The sequence below is a fragment of the Myotis yumanensis genome, unplaced genomic scaffold, assembly GCF_028538775.1.
Source record: "Myotis yumanensis isolate MYYU_CA2020_CCGP unplaced genomic scaffold, mMyoYum1.0.hap1 SCAF_2, whole genome shotgun sequence".
Classification (NCBI taxonomy): Eukaryota; Metazoa; Chordata; class Mammalia; order Chiroptera; family Vespertilionidae; genus Myotis; species Myotis yumanensis.
Window position 1 is genome coordinate 48660109 of NW_027223753.1, and position 22352 is coordinate 48682460.

General features: G+C 39.2%; 1 protein-coding gene across 1 annotated transcript in view; it reads left to right on the forward strand.

Annotated features, from left to right (window-relative positions):
- The window catches only part of IL23R (interleukin 23 receptor), a 67417-nt gene extending 53615 nt beyond the window's left edge, over positions 1-13802 (forward strand). Inside the window, exons 8-11 of the mRNA XM_070403366.1 lie at positions 3064-3153; positions 5836-5941; positions 8644-8734; positions 13149-13802. Of these exons, the coding sequence (XP_070259467.1) occupies positions 3064-3153; positions 5836-5941; positions 8644-8734; positions 13149-13802 (941 nt within the window). The remainder of the gene's footprint in view (positions 1-3063; positions 3154-5835; positions 5942-8643; positions 8735-13148) is intronic.
- Positions 13803-22352: the final 8550 nt, after the last annotated feature.

Genomic DNA, 22352 nt, shown 5'->3' on the forward strand with positions numbered 1-22352 from the left:
CTTTGCGCGCGCACCTTGGTACCTTTGTATTTTCCACACTGCGCCGCCTCTGAGCCTCGATTTGCTGTTCTCTTTCCTTCTAGTTGTAGAGTCTCTCTTCAGCCAGCCTTCCTGTGGTTCTGGGTGATGTCCGTTCAGTCTTTTAGTTGTATTTTTGAAATGGTTGTTTGCGGCAGCGGTCTCCGGTGTTTACCTACGCCGCCATCTTGGTCTCGATGGACTGAATATTCTTGGGGTGTGGGGGATACGGGACGAGACTGGACAAAAATCACACACCTATGAAAGAGGACAGTGGGTGGGGAGTGAGGGTGGAGGGTCGGTCTTCTATAAGATTAACTCTAGTATCCAATGTCAGTGCACATAAGTTATATAATTTTTTTTTTATCAAAGTAGAGATAGCCCTAGCTGGTTTGGCTCAGTGGCTAGAACGTTGGCCTGCGGACTGAAGGGTCCCGGGTTCGATTCCGGTCAAGGGCATGTACCATGGTTGTGGGCACATCCCCAGTAGGGGGTGTGCAGAAGGTAGCTGATTGATGTTTCTCTCTCATCAATGTTTCTAACTCTCTATCCCTCTTCCTTCCTCTCTGCAAAAATCAATAAAATATATTTTTTTAAAAAGTAGAGATAATTTGGGTTTTCTGAGCATACTCAAGTATATACCGTGAGAGTAATAGGCATAATTTAATAATCCGTTGCAGGGACAGAATTGTCTCGTTATGGATATGACGCGGCAGACATTAAATAAATAATAAAAATACCACAAGGCTTTTCTGGCACATTAGACAATACACTGATAATTACAGCTGATATAAATAGTTTTTCAGTCATAAAAGCTTTGTGTGTACATCATTCTGTGTTTGTAAATGTTTTTGTATGTTAAAATACTTGAAAATACTATAAATTACTAATAGCAAGTAGGTTATGGGGATGGGATTAGAGATGATTCTTTTTCTTTCCTTTTTATTTTCCCTGTTCAAATTATTTTCTCTTATAGTTACTGCTTTTATAATGAAAAATTATTAAGTATTATTTAAGAAATGACCTAACCACTTGGTGGTGGTATGCCATGAAGAATATTGTCTATATGGCTTCAATGCAGTCCTACACTAAAAGATTTTGCCATTGGCTTGATTTCTTCTACAACATTCTTGTTTATAACTTGTTTTACTTCAGCTATCCAATTTGTGAAATTGCTCTCTGATAATTAAGCCTCTTTTTAAAATGACTTTAACTTAATCTAATTTAAATGAATGAACCTGGTAGATTTGAAACTATGATGACAAAGGACCCAAGAGGAAGACTGTGTTTATTCTCTATTAGGGCTAATAAAGACCTAGTCAGATATGAAAATTATTGTTATATGATGCAAATCATAGGCTTAGCACCATTTTCAGGATTGTCTTCTGTCAGCTGGGTGGATAGTGTCCTTGAAGTCACCTCTGACAGCTTTTAATGATCCCTTTCATTGTCAAATAACCACCTGTACTTATACAAAAGAATTACATTAACCTGTGTTAAAAGCCAACAGCAATATATATTCTTAAATATCAATGCTAATTTTAAAATAATGAAAATGAAAAGAAATCCAGCAACATATGCTATAAACCCATGGTTTTGCCATACTGAAAATTGTATCACATTTTAATGTTATATTTCTCTTTAAAATTTCAAATTAATGTAGATGCAGCATCCTGCATGGGCTCCCTGAGAATGAACAGAAGCTTATAAAATACTAATTTAGATGAATAAACCTGGCTGTTGGGCACGGGGCAGAACCTTGTTCCCTCACAGTTTGATGGAACCACATACCTGGAAACAAAAGACTTAATGAAGCATTGTGAAGCCGAAGGGAATTTCTGATTTGTCACAATTCACAGTGAAACATTCCCCTCTTGCTGTGGAGAAGCCAGAATAAAAACACGGGAAAGATCTTTTGGCTTTTCTAATGTTTTCATCTTCTAAAGTGCCCTACCCATTGTTCTTAGAAAACTGCTCTTCAATGGAGCTTGTGCTGGCACCCAGATCAGCCCTTTTCGAACATTTCCAAAGACCCACAGGAACCTTTGTATTGGAACTCTATGATATTTTTCCTCAGAGAGAGTTGCCTGGGCCACGTAGCTTGTTTTATTCAAGTGTGTGATGTCTCCGTGGCAGCTAAGGACACCACAAGTTGTGATTCCCCCTGGCTCCAAAGTACTTTTTTTAAAAGAAGAATTTGAACTCTAAATCAGAATGAATAATGGGGGCTTGAGGCACGCCTGGGGATCCAGGGCTTAGAACCTTTTTTACCATTCTCTTCTGTCAACTGGGAGAATCATGTCCTTAAAGTCACCTCTGGCAGCTTTTAATTATCAGGAGGGAAGAGATGGGTAAGGAAGCTCCAGGACTCTTGAATTCAGACTTGAAAGCGAGTTCGAAGCCAAGGCTGCTCACCCCACCCTGGTCCGAAGCTTACATAAAGGTCCTTACAACCTTTATGACCAGCTGGGGCTGGCCAAGATCCTTGCCAGTGGAAAGGAGCAGGGGGAGGTCATTAGTGGCATTCCTCCCCTGTGTTACAACCTCAGAGTGTCTGCTAATCAAAACTGGGCTTCTTTACGGTGGCTAGAGGCTGTTCACTAACAGCATCTCACAGATTGTGCAAAGGCAAAAGTGACACATGTTGGAGGCTCGCAAGGAAGCCTGAATTTTATTGCATCGTCTAGTGGAAGGAATAAAGTAGAGACCAGTTCTTGTACATTTTTTTCTGGCTCAGTGAAAGAAATAAAGCTCCTTGGTATTTGCTGCCTAGAAGCCTCATCAAATTAGCAGACACACCTTGAAGTGTTATAAACCCTAAGTGGTTTCTATTGTTGTTTTTTTTCCTCCTTTGGGATTTACCCAATTAAATAACAAGAATAAGAAAAGACACAGTTGGAGGCCTTTGAGTTTACTCCATCGTTTAAGCCTATTAAAGTTACTGACTTACTTTCATCATCTCCAAACGAGTAAAGAAACTCTTAGGAAATTGGGTAACCTGAGTGTAAGATATAAAAAGCTGACGCTATTTTCTTTTTCTTTAAGTTCCCCTGGTCACACTGAAATCATTCCAACATGACACTCGGAATTCTGGGCTTCAAGTTGCTTCCTTCTTTAAAGGACACCTCACTTCTGGTAAGAAAATGCAATGTGGGTTTTTTAACGAATCATTTATTTGAATTCTCCCAACTGAAAAATTGTGTCAGGCATACCTTTCTTGATAAGAAGATTGCCCATATGCTTTATATAGGAAAATAATCAACAAAGATCTCCTTAAAATTGAATTTAAGGAGTGGTGGATGTAGGTGGATTTTACCAGATTTTGCTCCGTGTTGAATATGTTTTCATTTTAATTGGTGCTAGGGCTCAAGACCCCAAAATGTTTTTCTAAAACATTTCCATTATTTCCGTGTCTACAATGTAGTAGGAGTTTTATATACATCATCTTTTTTAATCTTCAAAATACCTGGTGAGATAAGTGTTACAAATATATTTTTTGGTTGGGAACACTAAAGTTCAGGGAGGTTGAGGAACTTGTGCCATTTCACATTAGGTGACAGACTAAAATTCAAATCCTATTTTTCAAATTCTGAAGTCTTTCATACAATCAAGATCTTATTTTATTTGTTAGTATGACTCAAGGTTTTCCATTGATGAGCATAGCTAAATATTTTAGGCATAAAAAGATATTAGATCAGGTTGTAGGTTGTGCAATGGGCAAATACAACTCTAAATAGAAATTTCAATTGAAAAACTGTAGGCATGACTATTTCACTACTGACCATGGATAGACCATTTTTCTCCTTGCATAGAAATCTAACAGGAATAGCATAAGAATTTTTGCAGATTATATTAACAATTTTTTGGACTTTATTTATTTAACAAATACTTATTAAGCAACTACTATGTGCCAGGCACTGTTCTGGGTGCTGGGGAATCGGCAGTGAAAAAAGTGAACAAAACCCCTGTCTTTTGTTGTTGTTGTTGATCCTCACCTGAGGCTTTTTTCCCACTGATTTCCAGAGAAAGTGGAATAGAGTGGGGCGGGGGGGGGGGGGGGGGGGGGGGGAGGGAGAAGGGGGGAGGGGAGAGAGAGAGAGAGATGTCGCTGTGAGAGAGATACATCGACTGGTTGCCTCCCTCAGGCACCCAACTGGGGCTGGGGATTGAACCTACAACCCTGCCTTTGGGAATTGAACTTGTGACCCTTGGGTCCACAGGCCGACACTCTAACAACTGAGCAACACTGGCCAGGCTGAAAGCCCCCTGTCTTCATGGAGTTTCTATTCTAGATAGATTGGGGGGGGGGTGGGGGGAGGGTGGTGAGGAAAACAACAAACAAAACAAGAAGAATAAAGTCAGGCGGCAGTACGTGATATAAAGAAACACGAAGCAAGGTATGAGCACTCTGAACTTGTACATGTGAATCAATTACAAGGCAAGTGCTTAGGTTCAGTATAGATCCCTAATTACAGATGCCTACACAGACCTGCACCTTGATATCTCTGCGGGAATTGTGGAGGCTCAGAGCTCATGGCAGCTCTACTAGACAGGTATTATTACCTCTACTCTACAGAAGAGGACACTTGAGCTTCAGCAAGTTTATAATGATGCCCTGAGGTTAGAGAGCTGATAAGTGGCAGAGTCCATTTCAAACCCAGGCATCTCAGTCACTCTGCTTTATCCTGGTCCCCTTTGCCCGTCAGATGTTAATGTGGGGATTCTCTATCCTCCTCCAGGCACTAATGCCCAAGGGTATGTGGCAGACAGTATCTTCCATTAGTTGCATGAAATCTTCAGCAATTGTGTTTTAATCCCAGGAAAACACTAATTTCATATTCCACTGGAACTCTGGAGTAATCTAAGCCCCTGACATCCAACTGGCTTTAGGAGAGGAGCTGCAAGTGTATGGTAGGTGCGGCAGGGAAATAACTAGAGAAGGACCAACACAGTGTCTGCCGCGTGATAAGTATCTGATACACATTTGCCAAAGGGAGAGAGGAAGAGGGATGGAATGGAGGTTAATACCCAGCACGGCTCAGAACAAACTCCAGTGTGAGAAGTCATTTCTCAATTACAGCCTATATTTAAAAATAGGAAATAGGGAGAAGGTGTGATGATCTTGGTAGGTTACACATGTTGGATATATTATACTAATTATTTAAAGATTTTAGGGGATTAATTCAACTTCAAAATGTGAGGAAAGCTGGCATTGTTTTTAAAATAAAATGTGAGTGCAAGATGTATAACAATTTAAACTTTTTTCTTATTACATATATTGTTCTACTAGTAAGTAGAGTGAATGCTCTTTCTCAGCAGGAAAAAAAATCATGAACAATCACTTTTGAAGAATGGTGACAAGTTGTATACAACTTCTGTCTCACATAAAAGGTTAAAAAATGCACACAACAAAACCTCAGTTGTAATTATGGCCAGCTTTAGACTCTGTTACAAGCAATTGAGAATTCTCACGTGTGTCAGAACCCCATTTGGCTCATCACTAAACCTTTTTATATAAAATATGCACGCACAAGCTCAGAAGAATGTCTAATGCCGACCACATTTGCTACAGTTGCACTTCCAGAAACCCGCTGACATCAGATACATGCAACCCAGTGTTCTCAAACAAAAAGTATCATCACGCAGTTTGCCAGGGCAGTCACCTTAGAGTGAGAGGTAAAGATTAATTTTGTTTCCCCCTTTCCCTTTTCCTTTGAGATCAATGACCTTCGCTTTGAGGAGAGTAGGGAGAGCACAATGATTCTGATATCGCATGGACACTGATGCTTAGCTGAAATTACTCTTCTTTCCTCTCAGACAACCGGCAGCAAGACATTGGACTTTTATCAGGAATGGTCTCCTTTGCCGTTGTGTTTTCAATTCTTTCTCTGATTGGGATATTTAACAAATCACTCCGAACTGGGTAGGTTTTCACAGAATTTCTATTTTTCTGATTTAGACCATATATTTGTACCACCAAAATGTAGTTTATTCAGTTATTTACAAGAAAAATCCATCAGCAATTTTATTCAGAGGAAGGAAAAACGAAAGGAACAGTTATGCCAAACTCTTTACAAATGTCACTCATTGAATCCTCACAGTGATCCTGCCAGAAAAGCTCTATGGTCTAATTTACGGATGACTTACACAAGGTTTACAGAGGTTAGGTGGTCAGCCCAAGGTCACTAAGCACTAGCCAGGAGTCCAGACCCGGCTGATCTCAAAGCCCATGTACTCTCTTTCACTACACAGCCTTCTCACTGTGCCCTCAAGTGTATCTACAGTGCCTGGATTCTTTTCTTTTTTTAAAAAAAAAATTTTTTTATTGGTTTCAGAGAGGAAGGGAGAGGGAGAGAGAGATAGAAACATCAATGATGAGAGAAAATCATTAATCGGCTGCCTCCTGCCTGCTCCCTCCTGGGGATCAAGCCCACAACCTGGGCATGTGCCCTGACGAGGAATGGATCCGTAACCTTCTGGTTCATAGGTTGATGCTCAACCACTGAGCCACAACACATGGATTCTTTAGAGTGGTTAAGTCATCATAACCTGCCTTGAATTCTATCCAAACATGCTCCCTGAATCAGTGTGAAGAGAAGTGTGGCACCATTTGAATTCATCACTGGATACCAATTGTGTTAGTGTTTTAGCACGTGGGTCCAATGCCCGTTCTTCTTGGCCTTCTTCAATCATTTCCCCCCAATATGGTATTAGTAAAGATCTACACTTCGTTATTTAAAAATGAGACTTTGAGGAAAGCAAGGCCTTAAGTTTCCTAAATTTTACTAGATGCACTGAATACATATTTATAATATGTTGTTTCATGTGGCAGTCTCCCAGTACATCAATGACACACACATTTTAACACATATGACTGTGCTAATTGGCATTGAGTCTCTCTTTTTTGCCATCCCTTGTTTCATGAGATAAAATTTTTTTTTAAAACTTATAATCAAAACACAGTAGAAAGATTTAGAATGAGCTACTCTACATAAAGTATACTAGTGATTTTTAAAATGTATGTAGGCTTTTTCCTCAGAAATTAAGTATTTAAATTACACATTAATAAACTACCCCTTGTACCTTGGGCAAAGGAATATGGAACTTTATTTTCAGTTGTTTTAAAATATACTCAATTACAAAGCCCTTTGAAATATTTTAATATTCAAACTTATACCACATACAAATATTCATATTTGTGTTATCCAAGAAGTCTATATTAGTGAGAAATTTTAAATAACAGTAAGTTTGTTACTAAGAATAACCTAAGAATTAGCTTCCTGTTGATAATGACAAATAAAAAAATAGGACAATTCTTTGCTAATTTAATTATTTAAATATGTATTATTTTTAAAAAGTTAAAAGAACAAGAGATAATTCCAATATAATTTTTGTACATATTAGCAGATACTGTTATTTACTGTAATGATACATTATTTATATAAGCCTTATTTCAGAAATAGAGCTGAAAAACAGAGAATAAAACATTTTAAATAATGAAACTAAGAGTGGATATATATATAGATATCTCTCTCTATATAGATATTCTTACTGTATCAGCAGCTGTATAAAACTTTTCTACAATAGCATGAACTTACTAATTTGGTCTAATTTTAGGTATAGAAAGAGAGTGTAAATTAGTGAGAAAGCTGAATCATGAAACATTGCATAAATGTGTAAGGAAATTATTTTTACCCTACAGTTCAAGGTCAAATTGACCTAGTGAAGCACTTTTGGACATTTTGGTTGTTACTTAGTAAAAGTCCAAAGAGAAGCTGCTTAAACAGATTAACAAGTCTGATCTGTTGTTAATGGATGCACTGTTACCATGGGAAAATGTACCATAGATCAGTTTAGTCTCTTCTAAGTTCCCGGTACAATCTTTTTCTCAAATCAATTTTTACTATAAATGCAGAAAATGCTTCTAACACAGTGGCAGTGCCAAGGGATAGCTTTGGGGAAGAAGTGGATTGTACACAGCTTCTCCCTCTTCTTTCCATCACCTCACCCCAGTGATCCTGAATACACAGGCTAAATAAAAAATGGCATTTTCACTGTGCCACAATACTGTAAGACAGTTTCCCAGTCCCCCGATTCCATCCACATAAAGAAAGTCTGAACCACCACTATCATCTCAAGCCTACCTGGAATCATTACAAATTCAGAATTAGAGAAGCTTGAATTAAATGGTTTTATTATATAACATTTTCTTCTTTACTATTTTTCTGTGGTTGTGGTCACCTTGGAAAGTTCTACAAAATATCCCTTAAGTTTTCCAAACCTTTCCACACTGAGACCTCCTGCTCATCATGCTTTGCCATATCTAACATATGTACAGTTTTCACTTCCAGGGTGGTTCTCCCACTTATCTTGAATCTAGCGTGAGTGTTTTGAAATGTTCCGGCTCATTAGAGAAAAGCAGAGTAATAGAGAGAAGAGAAAAATCCCTACAGACATTGAATCAACTTCCCACTTAACTATTTAAAGAGATTAAAATCTTAGCTTCTGCTTCAGAAAGCTTGATTTTATTATGCATTCCATTCAAGTTGATTTCCTAATCTCCCATAGGATTGCCTACACCAATCCTAAAGTAAAATGCTTCTAATGTGCATTTTTGCTTTTTAGCATTAAAAGAAGAATGTTATTGCTAATACCAAAATGGCTTCATGAAGACATTCCTAATATGAAGAACAGTAATGCTGTGAAAATGGTACAGGTAACTAAACACCATCAAATAAAAACTAAACGGCAGCTGTGTCCAAGAGTGCAGTTCAATAGAGTAGAATTTCCATTTCAATAAACAAATGTGTGTACATATAAGCATAACTGTATAAACATATGTAGAAACAAACTAATACATATTTCAAATCATACTTAAGAGATGAGAGAATGGAATTAGTAAAAGAAAAGAGAGATAGGAAAAAAATGCTATTCAACATGATGAAAGAAGGAGAAGAGAATAGCCAAAGAACATATATGCATGGACACAGACAACAACGTGCTTAGGGCCAGAGGAAGGAGAGGGTGGGTGTGGGTGGAGGGGGAGGAGTAGGGAATTGAGGACTTCAGTAATAATGTCAACAATATAAAGAAAGATAAAAGGAAGAAAGAGAGAGATAGAGATAGAGATAGAGACAGAGACAGAGGAAAAGTAAAGTGAAGTGAAAGATTGTGAACTAGGTGTCAGAGTCACTTGGTGGCCAGGCAATTGGGAGGTATCTTCAGGGACCAAAGAAAGGGGGCAGAAAGGTTCAATTGAATGAGCCTCACAGACCCAAAGGAGTTTTCATTTCACATGAGATTGGAGAAGCAGGTGGAGCCCAAGGAGGACACCACTTCACTCCTGAGACCCAATGGAATTTGAGAAAATAAATGTGTGAGGACTTTGGGAGCAGGTGTCGCTAGGGGTGGGGTCAGGTTTTCACTTCAGCAAAGAAGAGAAGGGTGAGCCAGAAGACCTTGAGGACATATGGGCCTTTGCTGGTTATGGAGGAACTGCTGCTGATTATGAGTGAGGGGAAAGAATCTGCTGTGTGTGATCCTACTTTCCAGCACTCTGGCCTGGCCATCAAGAGGCTCAAAACCTAGTCAATGGGACAGACACATTATCCAAGCATTGCAATGCAGTGATGTAAGTGCAGTGACAGAAATAAGATGAGACATGACAAGAGTATATTGAAAGATGAATAGGAGTTGCTCAGAAGATACAGAGAATGTTTAAAATTGAGAGGACAACATGAGCAAAAGCACAGAAGGGAGAGGAGTGTGCTGGGTATTGCTTTATCAAAAGGATTTACATGAGGAGTAGTTGGAAAAATACTGGAATGGTGAGTGAGATAAGATCACAAAAGGTCTTACAGCTATGGAACTTCATTCCATTGACCAATAGTTTTAAAACTTTAATAAAATCTGTATTTTTAGCTTAGGAACCCCGTGTTCAAATGATGTGAGGAAGACTAGTATTTGTAAGACAAAATGGCTCTATTTGGAGCTTCGGCAAGCAAGCCCATTAATCAACTACTTCCCCATTTCTCTAAGGCAGCGGCTCTGAACCTGTGGGTCTCGACCCCTTTGGTGGTCAAACGACCCTTTCACAGGGGTCGCCTAAGACCATCCTGCATATCAGATATTTACATTATGATTCACAACAGTAACAACATTACAGTTATGAAGTAGCAATGAAAATAATTTTATGGTTGGGTCACAACATGAGGAACTGTATTTAAAGGGCCAGAAGGTTGAGAACCACTGCTCTAAGGCAACAGTTTTCAGCCTTGGTTGCTTATTAGAATCCTGGCCCGTTCCAGGAACTCTGGGGGCGGAGAATGGGTCTGGGGAGACCCAGGCAACAGTATTTTCCAAAGCTTCCCAAATGATTCCACTTCATGGCCAATGTTGAGAACACTATTGAGGGGTTGAAAACTACTGCTAAAGACAATGAGGAGCTAGTGGGAGTTTTCAACTGAAATAGACATGGTCCTAGAAAAGAGGCAGATTTAGGGGGATCAGAGAAATGAGCACAGTGAGGTGTGGACAAAGTGTCAATAAGCAAGAATCCAGAGTGCTGACTCATTTGTAGGGGGTCTATAAAACATAAGAAATAAAATGAGTCCATGGAGTGACAAGGAGCAGGTCATTGGTGATCCTGGTCCAGAGGTTCAGTTGAGAAGTGAATGGAGAAGGAGGAAGTGGGGAGTAAGGGTGGAAACATCTTTTGATGAGTGCTGTCTAGAAGGGAAGGGAAGAAAGGGGCTCTGCTGACATGTGGTCAGCATTCAAATACTTGTGCAATGAATGAATAACAGTAACTCCAGAGGGGTGTGGAGTCAGAAGCATGTTTGTACTAAATTGGACAGGCCTGAGAAAGATTATTACAGAGAGGGGAACGTGATTGAACACGACTGTGAAGAAGAAGGGAGGGAATGGTCTAAAGCAGTGGTTCTCAACCTTGGCTGCACATTAGAATCACCTGGGAATCTTTTTTAAATCCTGATTTCTGGGCCTCATCCTCCGGAAATTCTGTTTCTGTGTTACTAATGTTGTGGCCACACCCCATAACAAAGAAACAGAATTTCCGGAGGATGGGGCCCAGAAATCAGGATTTTAAAAAGATTCCCAGGTGATTCTAATGTGCAGCCAAGGTTGAGAACCACTGGTCTAAAGGAAAGAGGTGGAAAGTCCACCCTGAGCAGGAGGAGGGATCTTTGTCTCTGGATACAGGAAGGAGAGAAAGGGCTTGGATGGCTGACAGTGGAGGGGTGATCTAAACAACTGAACCCACATATGTAATGAGGTACAAGGTTAATTAACTGAAGGACAAACATACATTCACCAAATTACAGGTAACGAATATGTTAGTCTTGATATTCATTCCACTTAGTAGTTCTTTTTTGCTCCCCTATTAATTGTACTAGGGCATTAGGGGCTTCTTATGGCTCAAGGAAATGTCTCTGATCCCTCGTGAGCAGATCCTCTTCTTCCTTTATGGCCCTCACTCTGGAATAGTTCCCGTTGGTCTCTTGTGTCCTTCGTTGTGGTTTGACTCCCACCCACTTCCTCACATAGTTGCCAGCCCAAAGTGGGGAACCACCTCCTTCCCCAGAACACAGTCACCTTGCATTCTTAGTTTCCTGCAGTTCCTTTGACCTCATCCGTCCTTTAACTACAGTGGTTGCCCCTTATCCGCGGTTTTGCTTTTCCCACTGTTAGTTATCTGCAGTCCAAAAATATGAAATGGAAAATTCCAGAAATAAGCAACTCATGAGTTTTAAATTGTGCCAATTCTGAGCATTTGTTGTGTATCCAACTATATACACTACCTGCCCATTAGTGACATGGTAGCCATCTCAGTTGTCAGATTGACTGGTGGTATTCCAGTGCTTGTTTTCAAGTAACCCTTATTTTACTTAATAAAGGCCCCAAAGCACAAGAGTAGTGAAGTTGGAAAATTGGCTATCCAAAGAGAAGTCATAAAGTAGTGTATGTCTGTATAGGAAAAAAAAAAACATAGTATATACAGTCATCTTCTGCTTAATGATGGAATATGTTCTGAGAAATGTGTTAGACAATTTTGTCCTAGTGCAAACATCATAGAGTGCACTTCCATAGTGGTACAGCCTACTACACACATAGGCTATATGCTACAGACTATTGGTCCCAGGCTATAAGCATGTACTGTGTGTTACTGCACAAAACAATACAAGATCAAATCAAGCATGTGAAAAATGATTCAACCAAGAGAACTCTATCGCATCAGGGATTAGGGCACCGACACATGCATTTCGGAGGGACACAAACATTTAGTCCACAGCAGAAGCTATAATTTTACAGTTGTGTTGGGTGGAAGCTATTTGCCCTGGGAAGCCAGTCATCAGCTGGAAAACCTTGAGACCTTTTCTTACCCAGAAGAATTATCAGGCTTTTATACAAATAAAAGTCTTCTTCATCTACCCTCCTGATTACCACAGATGTGTCTGAATTGTGAGCAGCTGCACAACTTTAGAAATTCAACTCAAAACACTTCTTACAACCTTAGTCTCAAATGAAAGCGAAATAGGATTCTCCCCCTACCACAGTTTTTCATTTAAGCAGCCAAATATTTTCTTGTAGTAAGGCTTCATAATATTAAAAGATATTCCAACATACAGTGGGGCCTTGACTTACGAGTTTAATTCATTCCGAGACCGAGCTCGTTAAGGAGCTCGTTAACTCAAATTACTCTATCAACTCAATGCAAAAAATCAGCGGAGAGACAGCTGGTATCTCAAAAAACTCTTTAGTCGGGACACTCGTAAGTCAAGGCCCCACTGTATTTCAAAATCCAAATTTTAAAAGGCCCTGAAACAATATGCAGAACGCTTTCTTTTTAAAAATTTTAAACCAAGGCATGTCGTTAAGACATGGATTATTTTTATTTTTCCTTTCCTTCAGTCTCCTCAAGGGAGAATTTAATAAAGGCTTGGATTCAAGCAGGGTAACAAAGGAGAAAATCCTATGGGAAGATAAACAATATGAGAAACAGGAGAGGGAAAGGAAAGTTGAGGGAAATTAGAATTCCAGTCCTTACCCAGTTATCCAGCTGGCCCCTTTAAATGTCTTTTGTAAATTAAAACAATGCTTTTTCTTCCCAGGAAAAGAGTGAACTTATGAATAATAATTCCAGCGAACAGGACCTATATGTTGATCCAGTGATTACAGAGATAGAAATCTTTCTCCAAGAAGAACACAAGCCCATGGACTGCAAGAAAGGAGGGAATACAGGAGCCCCGGAGACAACAGAGTGCCTGCCAAAGTCGCTGCTCGCCAGTACTACAGTTGTGTATATTCCTGATATCAACACGGGGTATAAACCCCAGATTTCTAATTTCCTCACTGAGGAAGACCATTTCAGCAATGATGATGACACCGATTCCTCAACTCTCAAACCAACAGTTGATTCCCTAGACCTGGGAAAAAATGCCCTTTTTAAAAAATACCCTAATTTTGCTCTTTCTGTCTCAAGTATGAACTCATTAAACAATACACTATTTCTTGAAGAGTTAAGCCTCATTTTAAATCAAGGAGAATGCAATCCTTCTGACATGCAAAACTCGACAGAGGATGAAACCACCATGCCTTTGGAAAATGCTTCCCCCAGTGAAACTCTTCCAGAACAGACCCTGCTGCCCGATGAATTTGTCTCCTGTTTGGGGATCATGAATGAGGAGTTGCCATCTATTAATTCTTATTTCCCACAAAATATTTTGGAAAACTGCTTCAATAGGATGTCTCTCTTGGAAAAGTAGAACTGTGTAGTCAAAATTAATGTGAGAAAGCGGCCTTGCAATCTGAAGTTGAATTTCCCCCTCAACATAAATTTAATTCTGCCCTATTTTTTAAAAATAAGAGAATTAAGATCCAAAGATGGAATATACTTTATGGTCACAAAAAAAGTAGCAATATTAGGGACACCTCCTGTATTTTTAAAAAAGAATCAACGATATCCTTTTCATTTTCCCTCCTTGTCAGGCACAGAACAGCTCTCTCTGTTGTAGGAAGGATAAATAATACAAAATATATGGTAGTGAAGTAAATGCTGAAAATAGTTATTTAAAACCAAGACATTAATATTAGCTTGCAAGGGAGAGGCAAGTTTAATTTTCACTTTATTGCTTAAAATTATCTTGAGTAGATAAAAACATAGCCCCAATAGCAAAATAAGCAAAGGACAGAAACAGAAGAGCAATTAATTAGCATGTTTGCTGTATTATTTTTTTCTACTATTTTCTATTCAGCTGTTAGGGATTTGACCTTTCCTTATTTTGATTATGAACTAAGGAAGTTATTAAAACAATGATGTGTGGAAATCATGAGATTGTTATTTTTATTCAGGTCAAGAGTGATAGCATTGCTCTCCTGTGGCATAGTTGGTGTATTAATTACACAATAGTAGAATTAATGAGGTAGCAGATGCAGGATCATCAAGGTGTAATTTTTTTCGGATTCAATTATGTTTTAGATATATGTCAGAAAATTACTGTTAATACAGATATATGTCTAAATACTTGCCACACCTTCCATTGCTTCCTATGTCATGTCTCAGGCAGACATCACTAATTGATCACTACATGCCTTTTGCTGAGCCCTAAAGTGGCCTTAGAGTCAATCATCTCAACACAGTGCTTGTGATGGCCACAATCAATAATGGCAGAGACGAGATGACCTGCCAACCAGGTCAATATTGTAAGGTCGGTGATCTTAGAAATATGAAGTGCATATTTTAAGTTGAGAATTGGTACCCAGCAGACTTCTCTATTGTGATTAATTTTTATGGTCAAGGGGAACACTTTTTTAATTATCAGAACAATTTGAAAACAGGGTAGCTTATCCCCTGAATTCCTCTTTCTCTCCTACAGTTGTTAACAATAACTTATATTCAGATTAAATCGCTTAATTTTATTAGAACAAGTCAAGCAGTTAATTTTTAAAAAGGACCAGTTGCCTACCATGTGGGTAGCACACGAGCAAGCTATTTTGTTTTTGGCTTTTTTTAAAAAATAAAAAAGGAGACATTTAATTTTTTAAAAAGTTAAAAGCAGTTTTGTTGTTATTAAGTGTCCTCATGAGGAGGATGACCATACATCCTGCTTTCCCTGGTTTTTGCCCCAGAGTGAAATAAGATCAGCAAACCCTTTCACCCTCAGAAGCATCCCATTTGGATGATAAATCATATGGTCACCCTATCTGTGAAAGCTGCTTAACGTCCAGCATGTAAGTAACTTATCGCATCATCTCTTTTTTTGCATTGACAGTCCTCTTTATTTTACTTTATATCATTTATAAAGCCATTTTGTTTCAAAAATGGAATGTTACTACTCACAGTTTAAAAAACATATCCCCTGCTGTGAAATTCTGTTTTCCTAAAACATGTACATAATAGTTGTACTTTACATATCCTGAAAGTATATTTTAAATCACGAATGAAATGCCAATATGAAATATCGTGATTTGTAAATGATCATATGTCTTTGCTTTATTCTTCTTCAGAGGGAAATTATAGTGAAGCAAAGAGGCAGGTAGCTTTTGAGATAGAAATAACAAACGACTGAGATAAATCTTTCATGTTTACCAACATGATGATGGCATCTGTTAGCATGTGAAGAATATTTTCTTAGTGTATTTCAGTACAATTGTAATCTGCCGCACGTTAAAGAAAGCTTTTGTCAAGCTTAAAGAATTACAGCATTGTTTGATCTGCATATGCTTCTGTAACAGTGAACGTCTCCTTTAGAACTTCTTGTTCTCTGGGCTGCTTTCCCTTTCTAAGGTGTCTTCCCCACACCCACATCACTATTCAGCACCAAGGAGACACTTTGCCATTCGGCCTCATGGTCCCAATGGACTAAAAACTGAGGCAATACCTATAACAGAGGCAATGTGCCTGCCTTTGCCCTAACTCCAGGAAAATTTCATCACAATGAAACCTTGGTAAACGGGCAAGGGTTTTCTTACTATGATTTATATTAGAGGCCCGGTGCATGAAATTCATCCAAGAGTAGGCCTTCCTTCCCCTGGCTGCTGCCACAGGCTTCACTCTGGCTCCCGGGACCTGGGCCTCCCTCTGTGGGGCAATCATGGGGCGATGGCCGGGCCCCCAACCAATCGCATCGCACATGCCTTGGCTGGCCTGGCACCAGAGGGTGTCATAGCGTGGTCTCGGATGGTCATCCGGATGGTCATCCAGATGGTTGTTCCGCTGTTTGGCCATTCAGTCGATTTGCATATTATGCTTTTATTATATAGGATTATTCTCTGTAGTATTGAATGTCCCTACTCTGTGCTAGGCACTCTGAGTGATATGGGGGTGAACAAAACCAGCCAAGTCCATGCAGCGTCGGGACTTATATTCTATGGGCAAGAAACACATTGCCGAAACCGGTTTGGCTCAGTGGATAGAGCGTCAGCCTGGAGACTGAAGGGTCCCGGGTTCGATTCCGGTCAAGGGCATGTACCTTGGTTGCGGGCAGCTGATCGATGTTTCTCTCTCATCGATGTTTCTAACTCTCTATCTCTCTCCCTTCCTCTCTGTAAAAAATCAATAAAATATATTTTTAAAAAACAAGAAAGAAAGAAACACACAGTCCATGTGGCTAAGTCATTGCCCTTCGAGGAGTTTACATTTTAGTGGGGAAGGGGAAGACAGGGGATGAAGAGAAGCGGATAAAAAGTCAAGAAGAATGTCCGATAGTAAGTGTGTGTAGAGAGGGAAAATGGGATAGTGTGGTGAAGATCAACTTGGTGGTCACTTTACACTGAGAGTCAGAGCAAGCCCCTCCCAAAGGGACACTGACGTTGCCATCTGAATCACACGTAGGAGCCAACGTGGGAGAATCAGCTTGCCACTGACAAGTTCTTTCTCTGGAGAAATTCTCCAAGGCTAATATCTCTACTTCTTTCCCTCCTGTTCATGTGGCCCCTAACACCCCCCTGCCCCCGCCACCTCTCCCTTCCTCAGGCAGAATTTTCTGTAGATTTGGGGGACAAGTGTGTATCTTTTCATCTTTCCATCTAGCCCTTGGGCTTATTACTAACTTTCTAAGTCTCACAATCTTTGTAAGTTGCTGCTTCCTAATGGATGTGTCATGCTTCTTGGTGTGGGTTAAAGAGAAGGAGGAAGAGAGAAAGAGGGAGGAAATAGCCCCTAATGATACCATTGAGAGGGAAGAGGAGAAGATAAATACAAAGAAAGGCAGGTTAATTCTCCGTAATGCCGAAGCAAAACAGGACATCATAATTCTGGACAATCCTAAAACTAAGAGACATGAAATTTCCTCCTGGTCTAGTATGTTCCCTGCTCCTTGCTTCCCCTTCCTTCCTTCCTCCCTCCCTCCCTCCCTCCCTCCCTCCCTCCCTCCCTTCCTTCCTTCCTTCCTTCCTTCCTTCCTTCCTTCCTTCCTTCCTTCCTTCCTTCCTTCCTTTCTTCCTTCCTCCCTCCCTCCCTCCCTCCTTTCTTTCTTTTTCTTTTTAATTTTTATTTCGTTATTTTTTTTACATAGAAGCAATGGAAGAGGTACAGTTCTGAGGTGTTTTCTTGAGTGTGTGTGTGTGTGTGTGTTCTATCCTTTTTTAAATTAGGAATTTGTTTTTACAAATAGAAGTACTATTTGATGATATAAGAAGGCTTATGAGTTTTAGCATGTGGCTCTCAGGGGCAACATGGGTTGCTCTCTGGCCCTGCTGGCTCAATCAGAGGGTGTTCTCAACTTCTTTTCTTATATTTTCAGTCTTTGACAAAAAGGAATCAGATGCCTATGGCATAGGGCAGAGTTTTCATAAATAAATTTTAGCAACTGACATTAAATCTGTTTGCAGAAGTCCAAAATGTAAAACAGGTGAAAGCAAATCTTCCATTAAAACAGAGACTGAAGGTCATGTCTGAAGCAGCTTATACATGCATGTGAAAACCCAAGGACTTCTCTCTTCAACACCAGGGTGATCAGGACTCCAGGCCAGCCTTAAGAAGCCGTTCCTCAGGATTGTACCAAACTTTCCATCTCAGCCATAGGCTGCCAACCCAGGCTAATGGGACCACAACTTCGTATACCCTGAACGACTTTGTAAAAAGGAGCTTTCTTTTAGAGGTTGCTAATAGAAGCAGTACTACATGCAATAATTAACTTGTTTCTTTCCAATTACTTTATCATAAATGTCTGGGTTTTGTTCAAGTTCATGTTCTTTTTTTGATCATTAAGAATAAAATATTGTGCTGTGAACATAATTAGATTATAACCCCAAAGACTGTTGAATTGTTCTGTGGTTTATCTCTTTATGAAGTAATTATACCAATTATAGGACGTGATGTTTTAATGGGCAATGTTATCCACTTGGCAGACACTATTGATTTAAAATAAAAGAAAGTGATTAAAAACAATTTATGGAGCTCTCTGGGGTAAAAGCATGAAACCAATATAAAATAATTGGATTCTGATTCATGGAGTGGATTGTGTACTACTTTCTTGGATGCCACAGTTAAGGCAATTTTATAAGGAACTCTAACAAAGGTTTGATAGAATATTCTTACGTCTCTTTCCCGCTGCTAAGATTACACCATTAAATCCCAATTAATGTTTCATGTTAAGGACTCTCTTAGCCATTTTGCTAATTTCACTTTTCAACCTACTCTGCATCTTTTCATCCAGAATTTCCATCAACTGTCTGAAGATGTATTTCCTTTATGCTTATGTTCAAGAAAACAACTTATTATTTAATTTTAATAATTAGCATTTAGCAATAAATTAAGAATTTATTCCTACATGGTTCATTTTTGCTTGGGATAGAAAAAGAAGTCTTCCCTAGCTTTATGACAAGAAAAATTTAAAAAACTAAATCAAGCAAGTGTTGGAGAAACAGTTCTTTCCTGAGATCCTTGGTTCAAAAGTTCAAGCAAACCAGAATGCTGTTTGTAGCCATGAAGGCACACCTAACAGTCATGACTCTGTCAGGGCAGAGGAAGGAAATCATAAATAGCAAACACTGGAACCCATGTGACACACGGAAGTCAATAAACCAACTGTTTTCTTTCTGTTCACATCCGGCCTGAGAATTTTATTAGAAGTGAGTGAGAGGGAAAGAATAGTCAAATTTTTAAAAAGCACTTTTTATTTTCAAGCTACACAATAATGTATTTTAAAAAATGCTTTTAAAAAATCAAAGTGATATCAGTATCAATGTAGTGGAAAGTGACAGTCAGCCTGTACACCCCTGCTTCCTTGCCCCATCCCTATCATAATAATATGATGAAGAGGCCTGATATATGGTGATGGAAGATGATTTGACTTTGGGCTGTGGGCACACAGTGCAATATGCAGATCATGTATCATAGAAACGTACACTTGAAACCAATATGACCCTATTAACCAATGTCACTCCAATACATTTAATAAAATAGTTATTCTCAATAAACTAGTGTTTTTCTTTGCAGTTTAATGGTTAAAAATGTTGTATTGTTCTGTGACTTGTTATTTTCACCTAACAGTACATCTTGGATATCTTTACATGTTGTTATATATAGCTTTATCTTATTCTTTAAATAGTTGCACAGTATTTCATAGAATAAATGTATTATGATTTATTTACCTATTCTGGATATTTCATATGTTTTCCATTTTTCATTATTATACCCACTCTTGTAATAATTCATCTTATATACATCTTCACACAAGTATGTGAATTGGGGGAGTGGGGAGGATAAATGCCTAAATGGATATAGAAAGAAGGGGAATATGAGGTACCTGAGTGGAGAGGTAGGACATGTCAGGAGACTTGTGGAGCAAACAGGAGGTAAAGAAATAGGATTAGAAAACCCAAAAAAATGCACTTTTAAGCAACACAGGACTGCTCTTGTTCACCCAGTAAACAGCACCAACCCTAAATTCCTATCACACTTTGGCTGTTCTGTTTCAGTGTTCAGAATTTCATAGTAAACATGAAAAATGTAATATATTCCTTGGATCCTGGCTGATGTGATACTTATTCCAAACCTCTTCTTATCTGAATTTAAACAAAGTTCAGTTCTCATTTTACTATGGGATTCAATGTAGGAGATTTATTTTATCTTAGTTGTTGAAATTGAAAATCACTTATGTTTTCTTAAATGAGGCGATTAGGATTTTAAGAAGTTGCCCTCTGCCAAATATTTGCAAGTTCACTTTTCCTTTTTTAGTATTCATTGTACATTCTGTGCTACTTTGCAGATTCCATTTGATAGAATAGAGGCAGCATATTCAGAACCCTATGAGAGCTGGGCAGGAGCTTGCTAAAGCCCAGAGTAATGCAGAAAAGCAACTGTAATAATATTTTTTTAAAAAACACCACACAGAAATGCTTAGGAAATACAACAGATGATAGATTCAACCTATCCTCATAACTTCAATGAAATATTGATTTTTTAAAAGCACTCTTTAAAATTCTTATTTTTCCATTTTGTTTATTTTGTTTTACTAAGCAATGAAAATCCTCATTTAGCAAAAGAAAAAATTGCAGAAAAGCATGTAGAACTACAAATATAACTAATGTTGCAATAGGTGAACTAAACCTCCTTTTTTAAATTTTCCAGTGAAGAGCTTGAAATAAGGTCCAACAGTCAGGGTTTTTGAATTCTGAATCTACTGAATGCCAAGTGTGTGACCTTGGACAATTATCAGAATTTGATATTTTCTCTGTTTGTCCTATTTTCTGGGACAGGGTGTACCTTGCTAAAGAAGATTTGACTGAGCCCAGCCAGCATGGCTCAGTGGTTGAGCGCTGACCTATGAACCAGGAAGTCACGGCACCGGGCTGGGTTGCGGGCTCAATCTTCAGTGGGGGCCATGCAGGAGGTAGCCAGTCAATAATTCTCTCTCGGCATTAATGTTTCTATCTTTCTCCCCTTCTTCCTTCTCTGAAATAAATAAAAAAAATAATTTATTTTTAAAAAGATGTAGATTTGCCCTAGTTGGTTTGGCTCAGTGGATAGAGCGTCGGCCTGGGGACTGAAGGGTCCCAGGTTCTATTCCAATCAAGGGCACATGCCTGGGTTACCAGCTTGATTCCCAGTAGGGGGCATGCAGGAGGCAGCTGATCAGTGATTCTCTCTCATCATTGATGTTTCTCTCTCTCTCCCTTTTCCTTCCTCTCTGAAATCAATAAAAATATATTAAAAAAGAAGAAGAAGAAGGAGGAGGATGAGGAGGAGGAAGAGGAGAAGGAGAAGTAGATTTGACTGAGTTAAATACTCACTCCTCCCTGAAATACTTTTTTCCCCACTTTACTCCAAGGACACCACAAGTCCATGACTTGTTTCTCTGACCACTCACTCTCAACCTCCTTTTCTCGTTTCTCCTAGCCTCTCTGTCACACAGACACTGGAGGCCCTCGGCCCAGGCCTTAGTTTCTCTTTTGGTGATCTTGTCCATTCTTGTGGATTTAAGCATTACCTACATGCCAAGAAAACAGGTTATCCTGACCTCTACCATGAACTCCAGACTCATACATTCAGCTGTCTTTCTGACATATCCATTTGCACATCCTCATGGCCTGGAGGACCCAACATGAGATGATCTCCCAAGACTTCTCTTCTCACAGATATCCCCATCTCAATAAACAGTATTGCCATTTTTCCCAATTAATCACAAATCTAGGAGTCATCTTGACCTTTTTTGCTCTCACTCCTCAGGTCTACACTATTAGGAAATCCAGTCTACCCTACATTCAAAATATATCCTGAAATTAAATCACTTTGTACCACCTCAACTTCACCACCCTAGTTCAAACCACCATCATCTCTTGCCTAGGTTATTGCAAACGTCTCCCAAGGTCCGTCTTCAATAGAGAACTAGATGTAACTAGTGATCCTGCTAAACACTTGTTCAAAACCTGCCAATGGCTTCCCATCCCTCGAAATAATAGTAGTCCAAGTCACTGCAGTGACCTATGGAGCTCTAATTGGTTTATCTCTCTCTATCCCACTGGTCTCAAGGATTTTTCTTACTCTTTCTTTTTCCTGGAATACTCTTCCCCGAGACTGGTGCATTGCTTAGTAGCACAGTAACTTTAGGCCTTCCCTGGTCACTCCATCAAAAATTGCAAATCTCACCCTCATACTTCCTACTCTCCTCCCCTGCTTTTCCTTTCTTCATGGCACTCACTACCACATAAAATCAAGCATACATTTAAAAAATATGCTTTTATTGATTTTATAGAGAGAGGAAGGGAGAGGGAGAGAGACAGGAACATCAATGAGAGAGAAACATCAATATTGATCAATCGCCTCCTGCATACCCCGTGCTGGGGATTGAGCCCATAACCATGTATGTGCC